We start from the raw sequence: 26882 nt of genomic DNA, 5'->3' as shown, positions 1-26882 counted from the left end.
AATGGGGACTACCACAGATAGACCCGTTTGCCTCCCCACACAATCACCAATTGAAGAAATTCTGCACAAGAGCATACCACCCACTTGCTTGGAGGGTGGACTCCCTTTCCTTCAGCTGGAAAAACCTGACAGCATATGCATTTCCACCTCTTCCCTTGATGTACAAAGTTCTACTGAAGATCAGAGAGGATCAGCCAAGGGTAATTCTGATAGCTCCAGACTGGCCGAGGCAACATTGGTACCCGCTACTGAGAAGCATGTCTCGGACACACGCATGGCCTCTACCTCTATGTCCCTTACTACTAACACAGGACAACTACAAGATCCTACATCCAAACTTGAAAACACTGCAGCTAGCTGCTTGGAATATTGCATAAAACAAAATAACCCAGGTTTATCTCAGAGGGTTAAGGACATTATCCTGGAGGCACGCAGACCCTCCACAAGGAAGACTTCAGCCAAGTGGAAAAGATACCTCATTTGGAGTGCAGCAAAGGGAGAAAATGTCTCATTGGCAAACATAGCACACATCCTGGAATATTTAGCAGAGCTATTCCACAATGGCCTGTCTTACTCCTCCATTAAGATTCATGCATCAGCAATTTCCGCAGAATACAACATGGATCCTCCTGTCTTCTCTCATCCTCTACTCAGGCAGTTCTTGAGAGGAATCAAAAGTGTAAAACCTCCAAGGAAACCACCTTTACCTACATGGGATCTCAACTTTGTGCTGGAAAAGTTAACACTTCCCCCTTTTGAACCAGCAGCAACAGCAGAATTACAATTCTTGTCTTGGAAAACTGCTTTCCTGCTAGCAATTACTTCAGCAAGAAGGGTATCTGAGTTACAGGCATTAATGGCAGTACAACCCTTCCTTATCTTCCATCAGGACAGAGTCTCTCTGAGAACTAACCCTACCGTTATGCTAAAAGTGGTCTCCAGAGTATTATTGAACCAAGCGATTCCTTTACCTACATTCTTCCCCAACCCACAGAACAGGGGGGAAAGACTGCTACATACCTTGGATGTGCACAGACAATTACGCTACTTTCTTGACAGAACTAAGACCAGCAGAAAAACTGACCAGCTTCTGGTAGCATATGCAACAGGAATGCAAGGAAAAGCAATTTCAAAACAGACCATCTCAAAATGGATAGGAAATTGCATTCGATTTTGCTACTCTTTTCATGGAAAGACAACTCCTGATAATATCAGACCTCATTCCACAAGAGCTACAGCCACCACTACAGCTTTCCTATGAGGAGTGGCTACCAAAGACATTTTAGAAGCTGCTACTTGGAGCTCCGTGCATACATTTGCCAAGCATTATAATCTTCCTTATACTCTAGATCCCGAGCAGGTTTTGCAACTGCTGTTTTGCAAGGGATCTTAACTACACCATCTTTATCTTAGTGCCTCCTTCCCCAGTTTGGCTATGGTATTCTACCCATATGTTAGGACTGCAGATGCATCCTTGAAGGACATAGTACAGTTTTGTACCTACCATAAATGTAGATGTCCAATAGGTATGCATCTGCAGTCAGGATTACCCACCCTCCTTCCCCTCTGTGGTATTCCTAGGGTATTTACCCCTCTTTTAGCTAGCTGGGGGAATGTATTATGGTGTATTTGTTTGTATATATGTACATATATGTATATACTTTTATATTGTTTGCTCTCTATTGTTTGGAATTATTTGCATTTATCCAAATTTAGCCTTCCTAGAGGGCACCTGGCATCTGGGGCAAGAAACACTGAGTAAAATGGCGTTGGCTGATGCCTTTATACCCAATAAACAGCAGCTATGACGTCGGGTGAAGTGCGACATCAGCCGAGGCCAGACCCAGACTTTGGAATCCGGCCGACCGAAGGGCTGCCTGAGGCAGGACAACCCATATGTTAGGACTGCAGATGCATACCTATCGGACATCTACATTTATGGTAGGTACAAAACTGTACTTTATGACTGCAGTTGCATGTCTATCGGACATCTACATTTATGGTAGGTACAAAACTGTACTTTATGGCATCTGCTGCCTGATTTTATACCACTGACGGCCTGACGCCAGTCCTGGAGCCACGGTAACCGATGCAGAAATACTAAGCCTCTGGTATTCGGTCTGACTGAGGGCTTATACCTAGATGAATGAAACAGCTTAGATGCGGGTGCTGACATAGTGAATCCCAATGGTTTAAACACTGCAGAACTTCAATTTTTCATCTGTGACAACAGAATAAATTTATAGCAAGAAGTACTGTCAGACCTTCATAAAAAAATACATATACAGTATATATTGCTGCAGCAAATGCTGCAGAAGAAATTCCAAGAATGCAAAGTGCTGTTTTTTTTTTTTAAATTTAAGTCCACAAGTTCATTTAATAAATGAAGAAAATGTAATAGCTTTTCGTCCCTGCCCTCCCCATAGTTAATCTGTTGCCTCTGAGACTGTGCAGCCTTGATGAAAAGGGGAATTGTCTGGAAAATTACCACTCATTTTTCCATTACTGTGCACCCTGAATGGCAAAGACTCATTCATAACACTGTTGACTCCATATCTTTACATTTTTACAGAAGTAGTTCTGCATACATACTTTAGCAAACATTCTGACAAATAGGTGCAAGCTGCTATGAAAAGGCAGACTATATGTCCAAGATAAAACCTTGTCCTACCAAATTCCTTCCTGTGTGGTAAAGGCTTTGGCTTGTTCAGAGGTGTGTAATTTTCAGGACTAAAATTGAAGATGCCGGTGAAGAAAGGAAGGATACTTGGGCTCTTACCTATTTTTCATTATTTCAACTGTTCTAACATTTTTAGTGGAGCCCTTTGCAGATGTCTGAGAAGAGGGGGCTTCTTCATCCTGAGCTTGTGGCATCTTCCATCTCTTGTTTTCCACTGTTAATAGAGCTGAATGAACCATATTTATTTTTCAGGAAATTCAATTCATTCAAGACAATCAGCTTGAACAGGCAATCCACTGTTTTTATATTAAAAAAAAAAAAAAAAAAAAAAAAGGTGGCAAAGCCCCCTTGGCTTTTGTGCAGAGAATTTTAATCCTTGCCCTCCCCTCCAACTTTAACTTTGAGGTTGCAAAATCTTAGGGACAAGTTATTAAGTTTTGCAGATTATCCATTCACTCTTCTGGTCTCAACTAAATGATCTTCACTGAAAAGTGATTTTGGATGAATGGGGGTACCCCTTTCACTGATGTTCATCGTGCATACAGCTGCAGTCATAACAGATGGGTTCTCCTGCCGTCAGGCGGGTCCTCGGTCGGCCGAATTCCAAAGTCTAGGTCCGGCGTCGGTTGTCGTCGCTTCTTCCCTGACGTCAGTGCGACAGGGGTATAAAAGAACCAGCCGACACCATTTTCTTCAGTCTTTCTTGCCATGCGGTGCCCGAAGCCGAAGCAGTTCGCAAGTGCCGGTCGGCCAGCTCCTGAAATTACGAAAATGTTGAAACTGAAGTCTTCTTGAAAGCTAAGTACCCCGTTGGGGAAACTTTTCTTGCCTCAGACCGATGTCAGGCAAAGTTAATAATTGTATTTCGTGTGGGAAGCAAATACCGCATAAGGATTTCCATTCCCTCTGTATTCCTTGTTTAGGCCCAGACCACGACGTCTCGGTCTGTCGCTTTTGTGCTACATTCAACAAACGCACCATTAAGCGTCGGGTGGAGTTCGCCCAGCAATATTTTGGCAAAACATTTATCTATATTATGTCGTCGGATACTCCAACTCCAGTTTTGTCTAAAAAGCGCAAAGATAAGGACCAACACACGAGGTCCGCGGCCTCTACCGACACCACGCCAAAGCCGACTACACGTGGTCCGGTTCTCAGTGAGGCACCTACACAGCCCCTGACTACTGACTACACTTCATTGGTGGTGTCTCCTGTGCCCGAGGTCGCAGGCTCCTCAGCCCACACCCCGACTACAGATACCGAAGCCACTCTTGGCAGTGAATCTGAAAATGTGGATAGGTCTACCTCCTCTCAAGGTGTCTTCAGACCTTCCTCTTCTTTTTCCATCAAGGCTTTCACTAAGTCTAAAGCAGCCATGCATTCTAAGAGACAGGCTACACAGGGCCCATCTCCAGGCCCCATACCTAAAAAACAGATGCTTAAAAATGGCTGAGGATTTAATTACTCTTATCAGGGGTTCTCATCCCCCCCCCCTGGACAAAAGACCCAGAGTGGCGGAAGAATCCCCCTCCTCTGATCAGGGCTCCATTATTTCAGAGCACTCTGATGATCAGGAACATTCTTACTCCCCTTTTGAAGACTCTGATGCAGAGGAGTCCATTCCCTCTGTATCCTCTCCAGAGGATTATTCATTTGGGGAAACTTTGCATACCTTAAGGGAACACTTCCACTGGGAAGGCCAAGATTATTCAGATTCCAAGAAAAGGCTTAGGGAATTTCTCTTGCTACCTCAGCACAGGCCTCTGGCTATACCTCCTGTCTTGGACATACTAGATGATGTGTACTCGGAGGCCTGCCTTAACCCGGATTCTCTACCTCCAGCCCCAGTCAAGCCTGACAGGTACTACAGGGTTCCTGACTCGCACCAATTTCTATACAAAAGCCATGCTGCTGACCCAGAAACCATCTCACAGGGCCCCAAGGGAATTAAGGCCTCCACTGCTAAAAATCCATTACCTTCCGAGAGAGATTCCAGATCCTTAGAAAGGTGGGGAAAAAAGGTGTATACCTCGGCTACCTTAACCATGAGGGCATTAAACTGTCAGTTCCATATGCTAAAATACCAACAGTTTTTGTTATCACAATTGAAAAGTAAAATGTCACAACCTGAACAACCAGACTTGAAGGAGTTGCAGGATTTGATGCATAGTGCAGAACAAGTGGGTAAACATACCTTACAATGTGGTTTTGATGCTCTAGAGCAGAGGTGTCCAACCTTTTGGCTTGCCAGGGCCATATTGAGTGAACAGAAATAGTCTTGGACGCATATAAAATATATCATAGTTAACTCTTTCACTACTGCAGGAGACCAACGTCGACCTCCTGGCTGTACTGTAGGTGCATTTGAACAATGAATACATTTAATAAATGCCTAATATTTGCCTTAAAATTCTAATTCTCATTCTCTAATCTAACAGTTAACTCTAACATCTTAGATATATATATATATATATATATATATATATATATATATATATATATATAACATCTTAGATTTTATATATATATATATATATATATATATATATATATATATATATATATAACCCTTCAGCAGTCCAACTACATAAAATGTCAACATTAGCATTCCTACAATATTATAATCCACAAAAATAAGCCAACAAATTTGCAATAAAGTAAAGAATTCACATTACTGACTTAAAACAATTCTGAGTAAGCTACAAGAGGGTCTCACCCAAACAAATTATTGGTGCCAGAAACATGGCCTCAAGCTAAATGCCAAAAAATGCATCATCCCCTTTGAGGAGAGTGATGTCCCCACAACTTATCACAATAACAATGTTGTAAGCACACAATCAGTCGTGAGGTACTTGGGCATCCAGGTTGATAGATACCAGACTTTTGACTACCACATTGTCTCAGTTGTACGGAAAGCTTTTTACATGGCCCACCTCATTAGTAAGGGTCTCTCATCCAGGGACAAGGAGGTCATAACATCCCTGTATTCTTCCTTTACAAGAGCAATTGAGTGCAACGCCCCTTTTGGCATGTGCCTCAGCAAAACACCCCGTCAAAAGAAAGACTAAAACCATTTCTGACAAAAAAAAAGGTCAAAGGACTAAGTTCACATAGCTATCCAAACAGACTAAAAAGCTTCTTGCTTTCCTCTGTCTCTCACTGGCCCCTTTAAATTTCATCACTGGCTTGCTTTTCAGGCTAAGAAAGATCCTGCCTTGAGACTCTCCACCTCAGAAATACTGGTTATATTTAAAACGCTCACTACAAGGACCACAGCCTTCACTGCAACACAAACAAGTCACTTTGTATGGACAGGTTCTTGACACAAACTTTCAACTTCTGTAAAAAGCTCCTAATTATCAAACAAAGTAGTTAAGCAACACGACAACTGGATGGATAGCCATAAATGTACTCCTCGAGTGCATAGCATAGCCTTCATCAAACCGGATGGAAAATCCACATACTAAACTTTCCTAGCTGGATGGCTAAGATCTAATATTGGTTACTCAAGTCTACTTGACCAAGAGGGGCCTATTTAACTAAGAATTCCATTTGCAAAAATATATTCAGTATACATTTTAAATCTCTCTTGTACACACAAAAGGAGCCCCTACTTGTAAAATAGGCAACCTCAGTAATCACATGACACAGACTCACTGAATGAAATTGTCTGGAAGTCAAAATATCTGAAAAAAAAAATCAGAGATAGATTCATCCATGCAATTTCCCACCACCAAAAGGACCTTCAATAAATCAAACTGCTCAGCAAAAAGTAAATCAATAAGAAATCCATAAACTCTAAGATCATACTACAAACTGGAGTAAACATACAACTTCCCTCCAATCTAAATCCATTTGACAGTCAGACATTTTAATTTGTGTAGAAGTTATTCACAGACTGAGTTTACTGAGCTGTAATGCTGACCTTCACTTTTGAAAAAAAAAAAAAAAAACAAACAAATTCCCAGACTTTGTCAATAGCTCAAAGTGCAGAAAGGATTTTTTTTTATTATTCATTATGTATTTATTTTTGGAAAACTTCTTTTAAAATTGTTAAATTGATCACACACCCAGAAACACAGAAAAGTTATTGTGATAAGTAAACCGGACTGCTGCAAGAAATCAGTCACATTAGCACACTATGCTTACGTCCGAACCAATGAAGCATACCTGTCAATTCCAAAAGAATTAAAGTAGCTTAAGAAAGTTATTTGCAAGGTTACATGGCAGTTTATATTGGAAATAAGTAGATATATTAAAAAAGCTCCGTTTCTCATTATTATGCTGAAAAGTCTTTCAAGGTAAATACAACCTTCTGATTTAGCATGGAACCATACCTCTCAACCTTAGAGCAAGAAATCTGGACAAAAGCGAAAAATAAAATTGGGACACGGGCCCAAAAATAATTATGCATCAGACACCACTGAAACAACTGTAGCTACAAACATTATACTTCACATATAATGCTTCTATCCAGTCATTGCCAGTTAAGCATTATATTGCTCAGTCAATCCTGCCTTCTTTTGCAACAAGGAAAACCATGCTTTGAAATGACAAATGCATTAAAAATAATAAAACACATTGGATCCACATCCTGCAACTTTCTACCTGCAAACAACCACAGAGTTCACACTGAAACTAGGGCTGCTTATTTACCCAGAATGACACCTCTCCCTAATTAAGTCTAATGGTATACAATCTACCAGGATCTGGACTACCTGAAATAAATTAAATTATGGCCTGTAAATTGCAAGTGCACTTTGTTTAAACTATATTTCAAAGCTCACTTGCTATATTCTTTCTTTCAGTAACATCGCAATATCCATTTCTAGGTCACTTTACAAGACATTAGCAGTGGTAGACTTGGCATCCTCCAGATCCCTACAGGACCACACTCATACTGCTAACATTGTCCATTAAATGTAAATATCCACACACTGTAAATGGCAAGAAGCTAGGTCTTAAAACATCTACTTTTGGCATGCCTAGTACCCAAGTATCAGGTTTTGAAACAAAAACATTCTCCATAGTCTAAGTCGCTGTCTTTAATAATCATTTACTGTTGCAGCACTCCCAACACAAACGCACACTAAAACCCCAACATTTAAAAAATGACATTGTGCCCACCTGATTTGCCAGTATTGATGATCCACCAAAGGTATGCTTACTGTTGTCCAGTCTACCACTGCTTGGAACCCACCAATGACAAAACAGTACTAGGTGCTTTTTTGTTGGTCAAAAAAAAAAAATAAATTTATATGCTACAGTCACAGTAGTCAATCCACTACTGACCCATTAACCCTGGGCTGCTGTCTTATTCTTACTCCCTGGAACTGCATTACCTTGGATGACTACTTTTATTTCCTAAGCAAGAGACACAAATTGGAAGATGAGGAAAAAATCCAGACATTCTTCAAAAATCCATAGAGTTGAGGTGTATGATTTTATATTCAACACAACACTCTGCCCGTCAGGAAAGCTGCAATTTAATGAAAGTGTACTTTTAATGTAGGATATGTTTGTGAGCCAACTTGTTTGTGTTCAGTAGGTAGAGTGATCGTAGTTAGCCTCTTTGTGCATGTGTCTCTCTGTCATGTACACAAACACACTCTTCTACTTCCACACACAAACATTCTGCTTTCACGCATGCACTCACTCCGTACTTGCCTATTAACACAGGTTAAATGCGGTCTCTTTCAAAGGTAATGGTGGTAAATCCATACACGAGTCCATCTTCAGTGAGAACACACAGATTCTTTGGCACGAAATAATGGCGGGAACACACAGACCCTTCTTTGGCGCAAAAAAATAAAAACTAGAAGGATGCTTTGGCGCATACACACACCGATGTTAATTACAGGTCAAGGGCATGAAAAACACAAAAAAAAAAAAGTGTTTTGGGCCATGCGTACATTGATGTTGGAGTTAGAGGTAGAGGGCCACATGGAAGAGCTCTGAGGGCCTCATGCGGCCCGTGGGCCACAGGTTGGACATGTCTACTCTAGAGGCCTCATGTAGAGCTGCTGTTACAGGATCAGTCATACGTAGACATGCCTGGCTCAAGGAACAAACCTTGCCAGATGAAGTCAAAGCTAAATTACTAGATGCCCCTCTACAAAAGGATGTATTATTTGGTGCTAATGCTGAGGAGGTATTAAGGAAAATGGAGGAAAAGGCTAAATCAATGCAAACTGTGAAAGATTTTCTACAGGTACAACCCCCACGCTTCAGAAGAAATTGGCCTTCCAAAAATTGGTCCTTTCCAGCCACGGACAGACCCCAAAGAGGTAGATACAGGCGCCCGAGGGGCAGAGGACAATCCCAAGGATCGTTTAGAGGCAGACAATGGCAAGCTCCTACACAAAGAGGTGGTGAGGATAACTCGCAACCATTCAGAAAGCAAGCCCAATGACTTTCCCCTTTGCATGCCAAGCAAGACTCAAATGGCAGCACCCTTAGGCGGAAAACTGGCATTATTTTCAAAAAATTGGCATATTGTCACAAAAGACAAATGGATCCTGGACATTATAAACAGAGGCTACAGATTCCATTTTCACACCCTTCCAAAAATGAGAGGCATGCCAAACCTGCCACACAATCAAAGGGCAGAGGCACAAAGGCAAATTACAGATCTCATAGACATGAAAGCTATTCAAGAGGTACCTACGCAAGAACAAGGTCAAGGTTTTTATTCCAGACTATTCCTGGTACCAAGGAAGGGAAAAGATTGGAGACCTATTTTGGACCTATCCATCCTAAACACATTTCTACTGCACCAAAATTCAAGATGCTCACTCTACAGCAGCTTCTTCCCATGCTGGGCAAGGAGTCTTGGCTGGTAACATTGGACCTCAAGGAGGCATACCTGCATGTCCCAATCAGACAAAATTGCAGAAGATACCTCAGATTTCTTGCAGGTTCAACCCATTATCAATTCTCTGCATTGCCCTTTGGCTTATCTACTGCGCCCAGAGTATTCACGAAATGCCTGGCATCAGTAATTGCCTACTGCAGACTTCAAGGGATACAAATATACCCCTATTTGGACGACTGCCTGATCCAAGCGGACAGCAAGCACATTCTTCTGAAACATCTGGCTTATGTAATAATGTTGTTGAACTCTCTGGGATACACAGTCAACAAAAAGAAATCAAAGCTAATACCCTCTCTGAAAATAATTTTCCTGGGTGCCAACTTGGACGCAAATACCCAGATGGCCTACCTCATGCCAGAGAAGCAGGGGCAACTAACTCAATATTTCAGAGCACTAGCAAATTGCACCAGGCTGACTGCAAGGAAAATCCTGCAGGCTCTGGGATTCATGGCATCTTGCATCTTACTAATCCCATATGCAAAGCTGCATATGAGGAAACTTCAATGGTACCTGAAAAACCTATGGTCTCAACACAGCCACAGTTTGGAAACAATAATACCACTAATTCCATGTCTTCAAAAGGAATTTCTGTGGTTGGCTCAAGCATGCCAAGCAAACACAGGTCTCCCATTCAGCAAGCCTCAAGCAAATCAAGTCATCACAACAGATGCCTCGGATTACGCCCTGGGGGATGCACATGACAGATCGGTGCATTCAGGGCAAATGGTCCCAAAATGAAAAGCACCTTCACATCAATCAAAAGGAAATGCTAGCAGTAATAAATGCTATTATAGCTTTCAGAGACGTTCTGCAACCAGGTCAACTATTAATAAGAACAGACAACACCACAGTTATGTGGTACATAAGCAAACAGGGAGGAACACATTCATACCCCCTATGCAGACTGGCCATGTCACTTTGGAACATGACCATGGACTTACAAATCGAACTATAAGCACAGTACTTGCCAGGCAAGGAAAACACGCTGGCAGACAACCTAAGCAGAAATATGACAGATCCACACGAATGGAAGTTGCATCCTCAAGTTTTTACAGAGATAATCCAAGCATGGGGAAGGCCAGACATAGATCTCTTTGCCTCCCACAAAAATCACCAGTTGACAAAATTCTGCTCAAGGATTTTCCATCCAAAGGCCTGGAGAGTGGACGCTCTCTCTTTCAGTTGGACATCAATGACAGTTTATGCCTTCCCACCTCTTCCTCTGCTGCCCAAAGTTCTATTGAAAACCAGAGCAGACAGACCAAAGATGATTCTCATTGCTCCAGACTGGCCAAGACAACACTGGTATCCACTCCTGAGGAGCCTGACGCATTCCCCACCATGGACCCTGACTCTAATGCCTCTTCTCCTGACTCAGCACAGCTTCAAAACCCTTCACAGTCCGCTAAAAACACTCAATCTAGCCGCATGGAAGATTCCTTAGCATCACAACAGACCCTACTCTCCAAGGAGGTGCAGGATGTCATTTTGGAGGCCAGAAGGCCATCTACTAGGAAAGCTTACTCCGCAAAATGGAAACTGTTTTGTGTCTGGAATGAGAAAAAGGGCCAGGATCCTGGAAAACTGAATTTACCTCAAATATTACAGTATCTAGCTGAGCTGCTAAGCAGTGGACTTTCATTCTCCTCCATCAAAATCCATGCCTCAGCCATTTCTGCAGAATACAACACTGATCCACCCTTATTCTCTCACCCCCTCTTAAGACAGTTCCTCAGAGGAGTTAAGAATCTAAAACCCCCAAGGAAACAACCAATACCTGCTTGGGATCTCAATTTCATTCTGGAAAAACTGACCTTGCCTCCTTTTGAGCCAGCTGCCTCATCAGATTTGCAATACTTGTCCTGGAAAACAGCTTTCCTTCTGGCTATCACCTCAGCTTGTAGAGTTTCAGAACTACAAGCTCTCATGGCTGTGCAGCCTTTTATCATCTTTCATCAGGACAGAGTTTCCTTACGAACCAACCCGTCCTTTATGCCAAAAGTGGTATCCAGGGTAGCTTTGAATCAGGCCATACACTTACCTACCTTTTATTCTAATCCTCAAAACAAAGGGTAGAGATTACTACATTCCTTGGACATCCACAGACAACTGCGTTATTATTTGGACAGAACAAAGCCTTTCAGAAAATCAGAACAGCTCTTTGTGTCCTATGCTATTAGGAGCTCAAGGAAAGCCAATTTCCAAACAGACAATCTCAAAATGGATAGCCCACTGCATACGCTTTTGCTATTCTTTTCATGGCAAAACTGTACCTACAGGCATCAGATCTCACTCCACAAGGGCCATGGCTACCTCTGCAGCCTTTCTCAGAGGAGTTCCTACCAAAGATATTTTAGAAGCAGCCACTTGGAGTTCTGTGCATACCTTCTCCAAGCACTACCACCTTCCACTATACTCCAAATCTAGAGCGGGCTTTGCCACTGCAGTCTTGCAGGGCATTCTGGCTCCTCCTAGTTCCACCTAGTGCCTACCACCCCTTTCTTAGCTTTGGGATTCTACCCATCTGTTATGACTGCAGCTGTATGCACAATGAACATAGTACAGTTTTGTACCTACCATAAATGTAGATGTTCGAGTGCTAATACAGCTGCAGTCCAGGTTTCCCTCCCTCCTTCCCCTCTTGGGACAGGCCTATTGGCTGACATATCCTCATGCAACCAGATTGGGGTATTCATTCATGATGTATTTGCTTGCACTACTGTATTTTGTTTATATGGCATTGCTTTATTACACTAATTTATGTATTGCCTTCCTTCTGGGGGCACCTGACATCTGGGGCAAGAAAAACTGAAGAAAATGGTGTCGGCTGGTTCTTTTATACCCCTATCGCACTGACGTCAGGGAAGAAGCGACGACAACCGACGCTGGACCTAGACTTTGGAATTCGGCCGACCGAGGACCCACCTGACGGCAGGAGAACCCATCTGTTATGACTGCAGCTGTATTAGCACTCGAACATCTACATTTATGGTAGGTACAAAACTGTACTTTCCCCTTGCATGGAAATTGAAATTTAAAAAAAATTATTTTGTTAAAGACCACCTGTTGTTAATCCCCAAAAGGTTTAATTCTTAGTAAACATGATGATATCTTTATGATTAAATTGTTCACTGGTCCCTCTGGGTGTGGCAAATGCAACGGAAATGTAGTATTCGATGCCTCTCTCTTCAGGATAATGCCACTGAAGTATCCGATACCCTGGAAAAGAAAATTTAATTCTGTACTGAGTCCTTGAAGCTTTTGCAAGATGAATCTAAATGTCAGTCAAGAGGCTTTGACTGCTGTTGATTTGCCCTTGAAAAGGGAGGATAATAAATCATTTTTAATCATGGCAGCCAACATTTTTTTAAGTGCAGTCGTCCATAGACTGTTACATTAAGTCCATTTGCAGAAGTAATGGTTGTAAGGCAGGCTTGACTTTAGGTTCATGTTGTTTCAGATAATATGTCCAAGTTAGGTTCCTCCTTATCGCTGTGAACATTCTTTTTGGGAATGAAGCTGCTTGAATCAAGGTCATAAAAACAGGTATGTGAATGAAACTTTGTTTCTACATGTGGGTGCAGAGGCTTGCAATTAAGATCATCATTGTAAGAAATTCCCTAGTTCAGAAATTATTACTTTGGTCCACGTAATTCATTCAGAATAATTCTTTAATGATGGACATTTTCAGTGGGACTGTGCATCGTGTAGAAAGGGAGACATTAAAGGCATGTTTTTTGCAATATTTTCATTTTTAGATTTGGAAGAACCTAACATGCAAGTTTGTTCCCTTTGTTCTTTGGAACAAATGAAGATCATTTTTTCTTTTGCTTTTGCATCATTCCTTTACTTTTGTGTCCATCCATGTGGCTTGCTATTCGAGCATGCAGTCTTGTTTTCAGGGAAGAGTTATTTCTCCAACACAAGAATAGCCTGATCCTTCAGTTTATATTCTTTTAAAGGTTTAATGTTCTGGCAAGTAACGAGGAAAAGAGTTTTCCTTCCCTCCGTCCTTTAGAGTTTTGGCGTGATGTTTCATACAAATGAGATGAATCAAGAAACAGGAGTACAGGAAAGCCATAACATTTAATGTGTGATTTCACTTCTCTCTCTCCAGAAATTTCCCATCTGTCTTCAGCTAGGGGCTACACCCACTGCTTTACCCTCATGGTGCATTCTGTTTGGAGGTGCCTGGTGTTTGTTCAGATTATTGTGTAGCCTAGAAATCCTGGCAAGCAGGTTAAGGGGCTAAAAATGAAAGTACATGTCGAAATGACTGCACTTTGTAGCACAAATCTACAATAGATTTGTGTATGCAAGGGACAGTATATATTGTTGGCCTGAGAGATTCACTTTAGCAGTTACCAAGATCAGTCGATAACTTTCAGTTCTGTGATGCAGAAGGATAAAACCCTGAGTGCAACCCAGGTGACTCAGGACCATGTTATAGTCGTGGCAATGAGAAGCCAGCCCGGTAGGGTTGGAGTGGCTAACACTGCCTCAGCCATTGTTTTGAGAGAAAAAGGCAACCTGACTCACCACATAACTGATGCACAGCAAATGTCAATATTGAAGCTTGCATCAAGAAGGGCTGAGAAGTATATGCCAATCGGTGCACTTGTGTCTCTAGGTTGGAGTTGTAGAAAGTCCTCATGTGTCAGGCTGCTGGGAGAGGCTGTAGGGAATTGGAACAAGTGCAAGAACACTTGGCATCTTCCATTGATTGTCATTCATTGGAAATGAGTAGGGAAGCCTGGTCACATGAGGACTCGTAGATGGCAAATACCAGAAAAAAGGGCAGGAAAAAAGACCAAGTCTTAATATGATTAAGACTTTCTTAAGACGCATGTTTGGTTATAACTATGATGGGTTCCTACTCTTTCTCTTTCACATATCTAAATTATGCTTATTTTTTTCCTCCATTTGATACTTCAAGTAATCTCTGGGACTTCACTCCCTACCGCTACTGGAGAGCTCTAAATCTTCCCATGGGGAAGGGAGACCATCTAAATTAGTTGATGGGCTGGTTAGGGTAGCAGGGATGTAAGAGCTTCATTTTTTAAATTTTATTCAAAGGTAAGTGGACCTGTGTTCTGGTTAAATACCAGTAAGGTATTGGTGCACATATGTGCTTTAAATCTGAAGAAACAGTAGAGAAGATAAGCATCTGCTTCGTGTGATGAGGCATGTCACAATTGTACTGTCTTGTCAGATTTTCATGCGTTCATGTGCTTTAATCCTTTGACAGTGAGGCATGGAAGTAAGTTTCACAACATACAGGATGAGTCTGAGGTTTGATGCCTGATGAGTTGCTTCTTGAAAGCATCTTCACTTGTACCACAGTCTAAGGCAGTATTTCAGGAATTATGTTAATGTGGCATCACTGCTTACAGTTTGTTGTCAGCATCTCTAAGAATATACCTAAAAATTTAACAGTGAAGATGCATAAAAGAACAAGTGAATTTTCATTGCAGTAGTGTGCCTTGATTTCATGTTGAGATTCTGAAAGACATAATTGCAGTCCTGAAATGCAAACATCAGGGAAAGTGAAGTTTGAGGTTGGGATATCTTAGATTATTCTGTGTTTGTCAAGGTGCTGTGATTCCAGAGTTATAAGTAGCAGAGATGTGGAAAGGGAGGGTGAACTTGTTCTGCAAAAAAACTCCTGTAAGGCATCACCAGTTTTGACATGAGTTGTGTTCTTCATCAGTCCCACTCTTACAGAGTTGCAGAAGTCATAATTGTGATCCTGCTGTTCTGACTGGAAGCCAGCATGAAACATTCTGTAACCACTACTTGTATTTTTCGTTTTGTGTATTCAGCTGTCTTTATTATGTTTTGCAAGGTTGCAGGTATAAAATTGGAGTGGACATAGATCAAGTCAATGGATAGTCTGATGTGAGACTGTCTCTAGTTGTAACATTGCCTAATGTTTTTTCCACTGTTTGCTAGACTGAAGATATCTCTAGAGTGCAGTTACCCCCCCCCCCCATTTTTCTTGCTTTTCAGGATCTGTCTAAAGGTTCCCCGTTTTTGCACCCATAGACCCATTCCTTCCTCCATCAGGATGAGTGTTTTCCAACTCATTTATTCACCATTGGAAGTGAGAGTCTAGTGTTGGGGGCTAGGCCAGTCTGACTATTCTGCAGACTGTCCTATCCCCACCCCCTAGGCAGCTTGCATGCCCAGCTGTAGCTGCTGCTTAAGAGCTGCATACATTCTGTATGTTGAGAGGGACCAAGCATGTGGAAATACTATGTTTCTTGCTGTAGGCAATGCATCAGCAGTCCTGCAGGTGGTGTCAGTACATAGAGCTGACCTTCCTCCCTCCACCCAGGATGGATGGGCTGATGTCAGCTGCTCACTGACATCTTCCCTACTCAGTCTCTCCAGCATATGTACTGCTTGTTGAATGTGAGTTGTCTTTACATTCTGAGCTTTATCCCTTTGCACTGTGGTGCCAAGGTTGGATTCCAGGTATCTTGTGACTGAGTATTACCTGTGCTGTGTGCTTCAGTAGTCACATTTTGAATGTCTATCTTTACAGTTATTGTACAGTTGTATTTTAGAAGGTTCCATCTGAAATCGTAATAAATTAAATCATGCTTTGGTATATTTGAAGTTGCGGCAGCTCTGTTTAAATGTTTCTTTCAGCTAGTTAATTCAGAAAATGGAAATGTCAAAGTATCCATTTGTAACTGAATTCTTTTTTTTTCTTTTCTTTTTTTTTTTCAGGCATCTGCTGTATGTGTGGGAAGAAAGTTCTGGACACCAAGAACTACAAGCAGACATCTGTGTAACTGCTAAAATGTCACCTAGCCACACCTGTAGAAGTCCTTTAGAATTGTTTTTAGTGTTTTATTCTTAGGGCTTTTATTTCTCTCCTGACCAAGGAGAGGTGCATGTTTCTGGTTATCTGGTTTCAGCTACAGCGAACACTTTAGCTCCTGCCTATCATTAAACTACATTGTTAAATACTGTAGTGGTAAATTGTCTGTCCTTTACCAGGTAGTGGGCAGCTTACTGAAAAGCAGAAAACATCACATTGTAATGGTTTGCTGCTTTGTGTTTTTTAGCTATGATGATCTCCATCATGTGCTATTGTTGTAGTAGCTGAGGTATTAAAGTGGTCATATTTCAGTATACAGTGCTGGTAACCTGATTTAGAAACTGACTGTCAGAGAGCTGCCTAGATTAGAGTGAAATGGGTTAATTCAGAGTGGAGGAATCTAATATTGCTAGAATGTACTGAAGAGCTAGGTAAGTGCTAGAGAATTTGATTAACTGAGCGTGTGGTTGTCTTTTTTGGGGAGTCTGTCATCTTGTATTTACAGAACCTTCTTCTCCCAAACTCAGCAAATTAGACTGGTTATTACCAGCATGCTGTCATCGTAGACCTGCCAGCCACCATCCTCATACAGTTTGTACTACATGCAGACTTACAAATTCTTGATAGTTTGCAGAACTCCATTCTTCAGAGGGAACAGTTCCCTACCTCCCAAGCACTGCAGATGTGTTAAATCCAGAAACATTCTTCAGTTGTAATAGAGGACTTTCTAATCAAAGAATGCATATTCTCTGCTGCTGCCCTTTATTTTGTTTTCCTTGAGTTCTTGTAGTGCTGTGTCTTTGGTCAAGCAGCTGGAAGCAATGGGTCACCGTGTGACTCTCTGCATCCTCTGCTACCTTTGGTTAATGTGTGATCCGGCACTAGTTCTTGTCCTGTAATGCTTGGCCACAGTCTGTCACGAGTGTAGTGTTATTCTTGTCATGATTCTGTAGCATCTTGTGATTTTATGGTTTCAGATCTTGAGATCACTGCCTAAGATAGACAGACTGGGGTGGTAAATCTACCCCCATTTACATGTACCATCTGTGAGCTACTTCTATGGAGGTGCTCTCATTCTGGTGAGGAACAACTCAGACTGGGCCCCTGGCCCTTCCCTCTAAATATGACTGGTGCAGTTTTTGGTGAAGAAGCCTGAGGTGCCCCTGGACAAACCCCACTTGGAAATTGCTATCAGGGATGTTAGAGTAGAGGGGAGATATTCTGTTTCTAGCTAGTTGGCTTGCCCAAACAAATCTGATGCCCTTCACAAACCATTGCGTAGGTGGGCATATTTCCTCACTAAATATCATCCCAATGCTGACTTCTTTGTAGTGCCTTCAGTCCAGCATAGGGCAAGAGATGCACCATTTTTTTCATTGCCACATAGCAAGGAGTCCAAGCCTTTGGACAGTTGGGGCAAATGCATGAACCCTCCTTTGAGAATTAGGGCTCGGGGTACTTGACTATATATTCTTGCTTCCAGTTCCAGGCTCATCAGTTAAGGAAAGTGCTAGAAGAGCTAGAGGATTTCCGGAACCTACACTCAAGGTTGTTTGTTGCTGGACACAATATTTTGTCTCTACACTGGGATACCATATGAACTAAATACTGCACACGTTTTACATTTATGTTCTGTACAATATCTTCTCTTCTAATGGCTATGGGGGTACAGTTTTGCTGTTATTTTGCTCATTTTTGGTGTTTGCTGCAAGGAGACCAGTGGTGATTGACAGTGATATCAGCTAATACGGAGACTGCCTAGCAGGCATAAGATGAGCCGATTATTGTCATGTGGTAACTTTTGTGTGATATTATGTGAATGAAGTAAGAGGGCAGAAAGGTATTGTAACGTGACTCTTGTATTACCTAAAACTTGAGTTACTTGGTTGATTGCTGCACCTGTTGCCACAGTTATTCCCAACACATTAGAATATCTGTCTGCTTGATTAAATTAGGTATTTGTTATGATTGTTCACTTGGGTTATGCACATTATATTGTTAGTAACAGACCTGAACTATCTTAAAAGTTAGCTGTAGACTGTCTGTCTTTTAATAACTGTACAGTTTTTTCTATGTTGTATTCCAGTGTTATTGTACTGTAGAATTTGATTATTTCCAGAAGCCTGATGTAAGATCCCCAAGAATCCATGGATACTTTAAACAGTTATGAACGGGAATATTTATTAAGGTACACTGCATTAGAAATGTATACCTTATGTGATATATTCTTTAAAAACTATAAACTGCTTAATAGTAACTGTGCTAATTGCACCCAATTAGATCATTTAATTAATTTAAAGGGAAAATTCATATTAAGGGTACACTTTGTACATGTAATTCTATTACACCACCGACCATTTATGAATTTATAAAATGCTAGCTGATTAAAAATCCTGATGTAGTAAGACTGATGGACTGTACCCAACAAATCTGCTTCTACTGATCTCTCTTAAAATAATAATTAAAGAGAAGATTGACTGTTAATACCATATCACTACATTTTTCAAAAGCACCTATAAACACAGTACCAAAGGAAAAGGGCAGTTTCATTTTCAGACCAATTTTTGTAAAAAGAATGAAAATCATAGGGGAGTGAACCCGAGTCACTTTGAAACCGAGGCACAACTAGACAGGGATATAATTTTTACCTCTGAGTCAGATACTGACCCTCTTCCTAATTGTGTTGCACTGCCTAATACCAGTACAAATTTGTTGGATAATAACCTAACTAAATCTGAACGAACCAAGTTAATATCACTTGAATTGCACCAAGAAGCTATTATATCTAATAACGGCCCCAAAAGATGACGTACAGATAATCAAGTTAAAACTGCCATTAATGCAATTCTGTGATGATCGAGGTGAAATGCAACAGACTGAGATTATATCAATTTTGCTCCCAGAAATTTGTGTACTGAACCCAAAAGATGAAGTACAGCTGCAGCTGTTTGAGAATGGGGAAATACCAGAAGAACAACAAGTACACAGAAAACTAAAGCTGGGAGCATTAAGTGGTTTAGAAGTCTTATGTTCTCTAACAAAATGGAAGAATTAACAACTGAAAAGACCAATTCTGAACTGGTTAGTGTTTCACATTTGAATAAAAACAATACACAACCCATTACAGTCATGGAATGTGTACCGTAAATGTAAAGAAATATTGCTGGGATATTACTTCTGTACAAGAAACTCCCATTTTTGTTGACTCTACTTGGACCAGCAAGATTTCTGCAAAATGTATCATTATTATTTGGACTGAAACTTCAGTATGCTGAGGAGAGTGTGCTTAAATACAAATATATATTCTTGCATGTGGGCACTAATACTGTAGTAAAGTAACCAACCTAGAGTTGTACTTTTATAATATGTCAAACAGCTTAACGTCACTTCCTCTGACATTATTTGCCATGTCTTTCTTAGAAACTGTATTCATGTTAAGTTTGGTTACTTAATATTTAATGTAAACCTGATGCAATGTTCTACATTTATTTTCATTGTACACGTAATAGTTATTTTCTGTGTGCTTAATTTTGTATTTCTGTATTTTAATTGAATTGTAACTTTTGCTGAGTTTTCCCACCTGGGCTCCTGCTGAAAAGGGAGCATTTGTCCATTAGGGCTATCTTGATCAGCCAATAAATAAAATGGTTTGGCATGCACCCCATTAAACCGTATGAAAAGATCAATACTTAACATTTTCAGAGACTTTAGAAAAAAAGAATATTGATGTTACTTTCTGTGAAATGTTACTGTTACAAAAGTACATCTGTTCAATACATTGCTAAGGCAATTGTATACAGTTTACTCAGTTTGTCCAGTTGCTTAGTGGGAGATGTTCATGATGAACGACTCTCTAAAAAAGAATGGCCTGTATCTTGACCATTGTGGAGTTTGTTACTTTAGCAGTAAAATAAGAGATGTGATTATTCCTTTTTTTGGAGAATAGTTAAATGCCAAAGGCAAGGATGACGGTCGGCCGGATTCCAAAGTCTGGGTCCGGCGTCGGCTGATGTCACCTCTTCCCCGACGTCAGAGCGGCTGGGGTATAAAAGCATCAGCCAACGCCATCTTCTTCAGTCTTTCTTGCTGCGCAGTGCCTGAAGCAGAAGCAGTTCGCAAGTGCCGGTCGGCCAGCTCCTGTGTTTTCAGATACCGAATTCATCAAAAAGCTAAGTACCCCGTTGGGGAACCTTTTCTTGCCTCAGCCGATGTCAGACAAAACTGCAAAAGTTAATAATTGCTTGTTTTGTGGTAAATAAATACCTCATAAGGACTTCCATTCTTACTGCCTTCCCTGCCTCGGCCCAGACCATGACGTCTCTGCCTGTGCTGCCTGTGCTTGCTTCAATAAGCGCACACTTAGGCGCCGGGCAGAATTTGCTGAAGACTTTTTTGGGGAAAATTACTCCTATATCATGCCGTCGGAACTACCGACAGCACATGTTTCCAAAAAACGGAAAGACCGGGACCGACATTCGCGGCCCGCGACTTCCACCGACACCACGCTAAAGCCTACCGCGAGTGCATCAGTCTCTTCAGAGGTGGTAATTCAACTGCTCCAGGCCGACGACACCGCTTTACCGCACACTTCGGTCCCGGAGGCTACCCCGGTGCCGGTTGTTGATTTTCCTCCTGAAACCTAAGCCCAAGATTTGCCTGACACCATACCAGTAGACAAAGTTACTCCAGCATGTGGGGCAGCTAGGCCTCCTGTGTCTATGTCCATCAAGGCCTACACACGTGCTAAGGCTGCCAGCCAGGCTAAGTCTCACCCTCCTAAATCTTTTTCACAGGGTCCCACTTCTGATAAACAGATCATGACTTTAGCTGCAGATCTAATTTCTTTAATCAGGTGCTCTCAGGCTCATCCAGACAGAGGTTCTCAGCCACCTTCAGACAAAAGGCCTAAGGTTGAGCAGACAGATACCCTTTCCTCAGATGAAGCCTCTGGTGAGTCAGGCCTTTCAGATTCCCAGGAAGAATCCTTCCCGGCCTACGAGGATTCTGATGCTGATGAATCCATTCCCTCTGCCTCTCCTCCTGAGGATATTTCTTTCGGGGAAATTCTCCACTCCATGAGAAAACATTTTCAGTGGCAGGGCCAGGATTTCTCCGACTCCAGGAAAAAGCTTCGGACTTTCCTTAAGTTACCCCAGCACAGGCCTTTAGCTATTCCCCCAGTATTAGATGTAGTGGATGATGTGTACGCAGACTCCAGTACTTCTCCTGATTCTCTCCCTCCTGCTCCTGTCAAGCCAGACAGATATTACAGGGTTCCTGAAACTCATAAGCATCTCTTTAAGGCCCACTCTGTTGATCTAGGAACTATTTCTCAGGGGCCCAAAGGAGTGGCCACTTCCACGGCAAAAATCCTTTGCCCGCAGACAGGGAATCTAGGTCCCTGGAGAGGTGGGGTAAAAAAGTTTATACCTCAACCACCCTTGCCATGAGGGCTCTTAACTGTCTTTTTCATATGTTTCAGTATCAGGATTTCTTGATGGATGATTTGCAGAAAAAGTTAGCCTCTCCTGAGCCTTTAGATAGAAAGGCCTTGCAGGATTTGGTTCATAACACTCAGCAGGTTAGCAGTCATTTTCTTCAGTGTGGTTATGATGCATTGGAAGCTTCATGTAGGGCAGCTATGACAGGGGCCGTCATACGTAGACATGCTTGGTTGAAAGAACAGGCATTGCCAGATCATGTTAAAGTAAAGCTTCTAGATGCACCTCTGGAAAAAGACAAGCTATTTGGTGCTAATGCACAGGGTGTGTTAATCAATTGAGGAAAAGGCTAAATCAGTACAAACAGTCAAAGATTTCCTCCAGGTTCAGCCACCAAGGTTCAGCAGGAATTGGCCTTCGAAGAATTGGTCCTTTCCAGACACTGACAAGTTTCAAAGGGGAAAAAAACAGGCGTGCTCGAGGTAGAGGGCAATACCGAGGCTCCTACAGGGGCCGCCAATGGCAACCAACTAGTCAGAGAAGTGGTGCAGGAACTCCTACTGCTCCACAGGGACAATCACAATGACTTGACTTTGACATCGCCGACCAAGGCTCAAAGAGAAGCACCTTTAGGTGGAAAATTATCCTTATTTTCAAACAATTGACACATTTTTACAAAGGACAAATGGATTTTGGACATAATAGACAAAGGTTACAGGTTCCACTTCCATACCTTACCAACAAGACAAGGCATGCCAAACCTGCCACAAAGTCAAAGGGCAGAGGCACTCATACAAGTTTCAAAACTGCTACAAATCAAAGCAATAGAAAAGGTTCCTCCTCAGGAACAAGGCCAGGGATTCTACTCAAGACTGTTCCTTGTTCCAAGAAAAGAAAAGCAATGGAGACCTATACTGGACTTGTCCGTTCTAAACACTTTTCTCATTGTGCCAAAATTCAAAATGCTGACTTTACAGCAACTTTTTCCCATGCTGGGCAAGGGGTCTTGGCTGGTTACTCTGGACCTCAAGGAGGCATACCTGCATGTCCCAATCAGACACAGCTGCAGAAGATACCTCAGATTTCTTGCAGGGTCAGAGGATTATCGATTCTCAGCATTGCTTTTTGGCTTATCTACTGCGCCCAGAGTATTCACGAAATGCCTGGCATCAGTAATTGCACATTGCAGACTTCAGGGGAAACAAATATATCCTTACCTGGACGACTGCCTTATACAAGCGGACAGCAAGCAAGCCTTGATAAGGAACTTTTACTACAGGCTTTGGGATACACAGTCAACATTCAAAAATCAAGACTACTGCCATCCCAACAAATAATTTTTCTAGGAGCCAAACTGGACACAAACTCACAAATGGCTTTCCTAACAGAAGAAAAACAAGAACACTTACCAGATTACTTCAAAAGCCTAGCAAAGCACACCCAGATGACTGCAAGGAAAATCCTGCAGGCCCTGGGTTTCATGGCATCTTGCATTCTTCTGATTCCACTGGCAAGACTACACATGAGAAAACTACAATGGTACCTAAAAAGTTTATGGTCTCAACACAGCCACAACTTTATTCCACTCATTCCATGTCTACAAAAGGAATTTTTGTGGTGGGCACAAGCAAGCCAGCTAAACAAAGGCATGTCTTTCAACAAACCTCAAGCAAGCCAAACCATTACAACAGACGCCTCAGATCATGGATGGGGGGCGCACATGGAAGGCAGATGCATTCAAGGGCAATGGGCACCCCGGGAATTACATCTGCACATCAATCAAAATGAGATGCTGGCAGTGATTCATGCCATCGAGGCCTTCGGAAAATTTCTTCAGCAAGGTCATCTGCTAATAAAGACAGACAACACCACTGTTAGGTGGTACATAAACAAACAGGGAGGCGCCCATTCTTAACCCCTCTGCAGACTAACAATGACTCTTTGGGAAAAGACCCTGAAACTGAACATACAGTTGCAATCCCAGTTTGTTCCAGGCAAGGACAATGTTCTGGCGGACAGTCTAAGGAGAAACATTATGGACCCGCACGAATGGATGTTGCATCCAGACATTTTTTCACAAATAACTCATGCATGGGGAAGGCCGGACATAGATCTCTTTGCCTCACACCACAATCATCATCTGAAGTTCTGCTCAAGGACACACCATCCTCAAGCCTGGAGAATGGATGCTCTCTCCTTCAGCTGGAATTCTCTAACAATCTATGCATTCCCACCTCTACCATTTAATGACCAAGGTGTTACTGAAGATCAAAGCAGAACAACCAAAAGGCATTTTGATAGCTCCAGACTGGCCAAGACAGCACTGGTATCCATTACTAAGGAGCATAACTCGCACCAAGCCGTGGCCCCTGCCTCAATGGCCTCTGCTTATAACTCAGCGCAATTACAGGACTGTTCATCCCAACCTGCAAACATTGCAACTGACAGCTTGGAGGGATGTCCTTCAAGGATGCATCTGCAGTCCTTACAAATGGGTTGTCCTGTCATCAGTCAGCCCCTCGGTCGGCCAGATTCCAAAGTCTGGGTCTGGCTTCGGCTGGTGTCGCGCTTCACCCGACGTTATAGCTGCAGTTTTTCGGGTATAAAGGCATCAGCCGACGCCATTTTTCCCAGTCTTTCTTGCCGCGTGGCGCCCGAAGCAGAAGCTGTTCGCAAGTGCCGGTCGGTCAGAACCAGAGATTACTACATACCGAATACTACTTCGAAGACTTCTAAAAAGCTAAGTACCCCGTTGGGGACTCTTTCTTGCCTCAGCCGATGTCAGAAAAAGTGAATAACTGTTTAACTTGTGGGAAACAAATACCTCATAAAGATTTCCACTCTTACTGCTTACCTTGTTTAGGCCCAGACCACGACGTAGCAGCTTGTCTAGCCTGTGCTTCTTTTAACCGACGGGCGCTTAGACGTCGGTCGGAATTTGCAGAACAGTTTTTCGGCTCTGATTTTGCTTGTATCATGCCGTCGGATCCTCCGACTTCACAAATAACCAAAACGCAGGGAAAGGACCGACACTCGCGGTCCGCGGTTTCGCTGAAACCGCGGTTAAGCCAACCACGAGTGTCTCTGTTTCGCTGAAACCGAGCAAGCGGTTCTTCCCCAGCCGAAAACATGCCTTCTACCGAGGCCTCTTCTAACCTGGTGGAATCGGCTTCTGAAATCCAACCTGCAGTTGCGGTTTCTCAGGAATTATCAGACACTATTCCCTTGGATATTTCAACCCCTGCACGTGGAGCTGCTAGGCCTCCTGCAGCCATGTCTATTAAGGCCTTTGCCAGGGCTAAAGCAGCTAAAGCTTCAAAAAGGGTGCCTGTCAAGCCCCCCTCTCACAGGCCCAGCACCAGTTCCCATATGCTTTCTTTGGCTGAGGATCTCATTTCTTTAATTCGTGAATCCCAGCCTCATCCAGACAGGATCTCTCATCCACCTCCAGAGAAGAGGCCTAGAGCAGAGCCCCCAGAGCCAGTATCCACAGATGATTCCTCTGATGACTCAGAACATACAGACCCTCCTGAGGCTCCTTATTCCCCTTCGAAGACTCTGATGCTGAAGAGTCCATTCCTTCAGCCTCTCCACCTGAGGAATTTTCCTTTGGGGAAACCTTGCATGCTATGAGGGAACAATTTCAGTGGCAGGGCCAAGATTTCTCAGACTCCAGAAAAAGGCTTAGAACCTTTCTACATTTGCCACAGCATAGGCCTTTAGCTATACCTCCAGTTCTCTCTGTTGTAGATGATGCATTTAATGATGCTTGCACTGCTCCCGATTCATTACCTCCGGCCCCTGCTAAGCCCAATAGGTTCTACAGGGTCCCGGACACTCATCACCATCTATACAAGGCTCCTTTTGCAGATCCAGAGACCATCTCCCAGGGCCCTAAAGCTGTAGCAACTACATCTACTAAAAAAACCCTCCCCTCTGAAAGGGAATCCAGGTCCTTAGAGAGATGGGGTAAAAAAGTTTACACCTCTGCTACTTTGTCAGCTAGGGCTTTGAACTGCCAATTTCACATGATTCAATATCAAGAGTTTATGCTAGACCAGTTAACTAAAAAGCTGTCCTCTGAAGAATCTTTAGATAAGAAATATGTTCAGGAAATGGTACATAACATATACAGCAGGTTAGTAACCATTCTTTAAAATGTGGCTATGATGCACTGGAGGCTTCCTTTAGATCAGCCATGACTGGCACAGTTATCAGGAGACATGCATGGTTGAAAGAGCAGGCATTACCAGACCATGTCAAATCAAAGCTTTTAGATGCACCCATGGACAAAGTCAATTTATTTGGTTCCACTGCACAGCAGGTACTAAAAAAGATGGAAGAGAAGGCGAAATCTGTACAAACAGTGAAATATTTCTTACAGGTTCAACCTCCAAGGTTTAGCAGGATCTGGCCCTCCAAGAATTGGTCCTTTCCGGACTCCTCTAAGGCACACAGAGGCAGGAATAGGCGTTCAAGAGGCAGAAACCAATCCAGGGGTGCCTACAGGGGACGCCAGTGGCAAGGTAACAACCAGCGAGGCACAGACGCAGCCACCACCACTACAACAACACAATCACAGTGACTTGGCTGTGGCATCGCCTACCAGGGAACAACTGGAAGCACCCTTAGGCGGAAAGCTAACCTTATTTTCAAAGAACTGGCATTGCATCACAAGGGAAAATGGATTTTGCAAACTATAGACCAAGGTTACAGGTTCCATTTCCATACTCTACCAAGAAAGAGAGGAATGCCAAACCTACCACCTACTCAAAAGGCAGAAGCTCTAAAGCAAATATCTCAATTATTAAGAATGAGAGCTGTGGAAAAGGTACCATCTATGGAACAAGGAAAGGGATTTTACTCCAGACTCTTCCTGGTACCAAGAAAAGAGAGCAAATGGAGGCCTATTCTCGACCTGTCCGCTTTAAACACATTCCTCATTGTTCCAAAATTCAAAATGCTGACCCTACAGCAGCTTCTTCCCATGCTGGGCAAGGAGTCTTGGTTGGTAACTCTAGATCTCAAGGAGGCATACCTGCACGTCCCCATACGACC

At 42.5% G+C, this 26882-nt stretch overlaps 1 protein-coding gene across 1 annotated transcript in view; it reads left to right on the top strand.

Moving 5' to 3' along the window:
• Positions 1 to 16532, top strand: part of CRIPT (CXXC repeat containing interactor of PDZ3 domain) — a 180251-nt gene extending 163719 nt beyond the window's left edge. The window contains exon 5 of the mRNA XM_044059884.1: positions 16290 to 16532. Coding sequence (XP_043915819.1) covers positions 16290 to 16354 — 65 coding nt within the window. The 3' untranslated portion in view covers positions 16355 to 16532. The remainder of the gene's footprint in view (positions 1 to 16289) is intronic.
• The last annotated feature ends 10350 nt before the right edge of the window (positions 16533 to 26882 follow it).

Source organism: Protopterus annectens, chromosome 1.part0 (genome assembly GCF_019279795.1).
Source record: "Protopterus annectens isolate FY-2018-M chromosome 1.part0, PAN1.0, whole genome shotgun sequence".
Taxonomy (NCBI): Eukaryota; Metazoa; Chordata; order Ceratodontiformes; family Protopteridae; genus Protopterus; species Protopterus annectens.
This window is presented reverse-complemented; position numbering and strand designations above follow the sequence as displayed.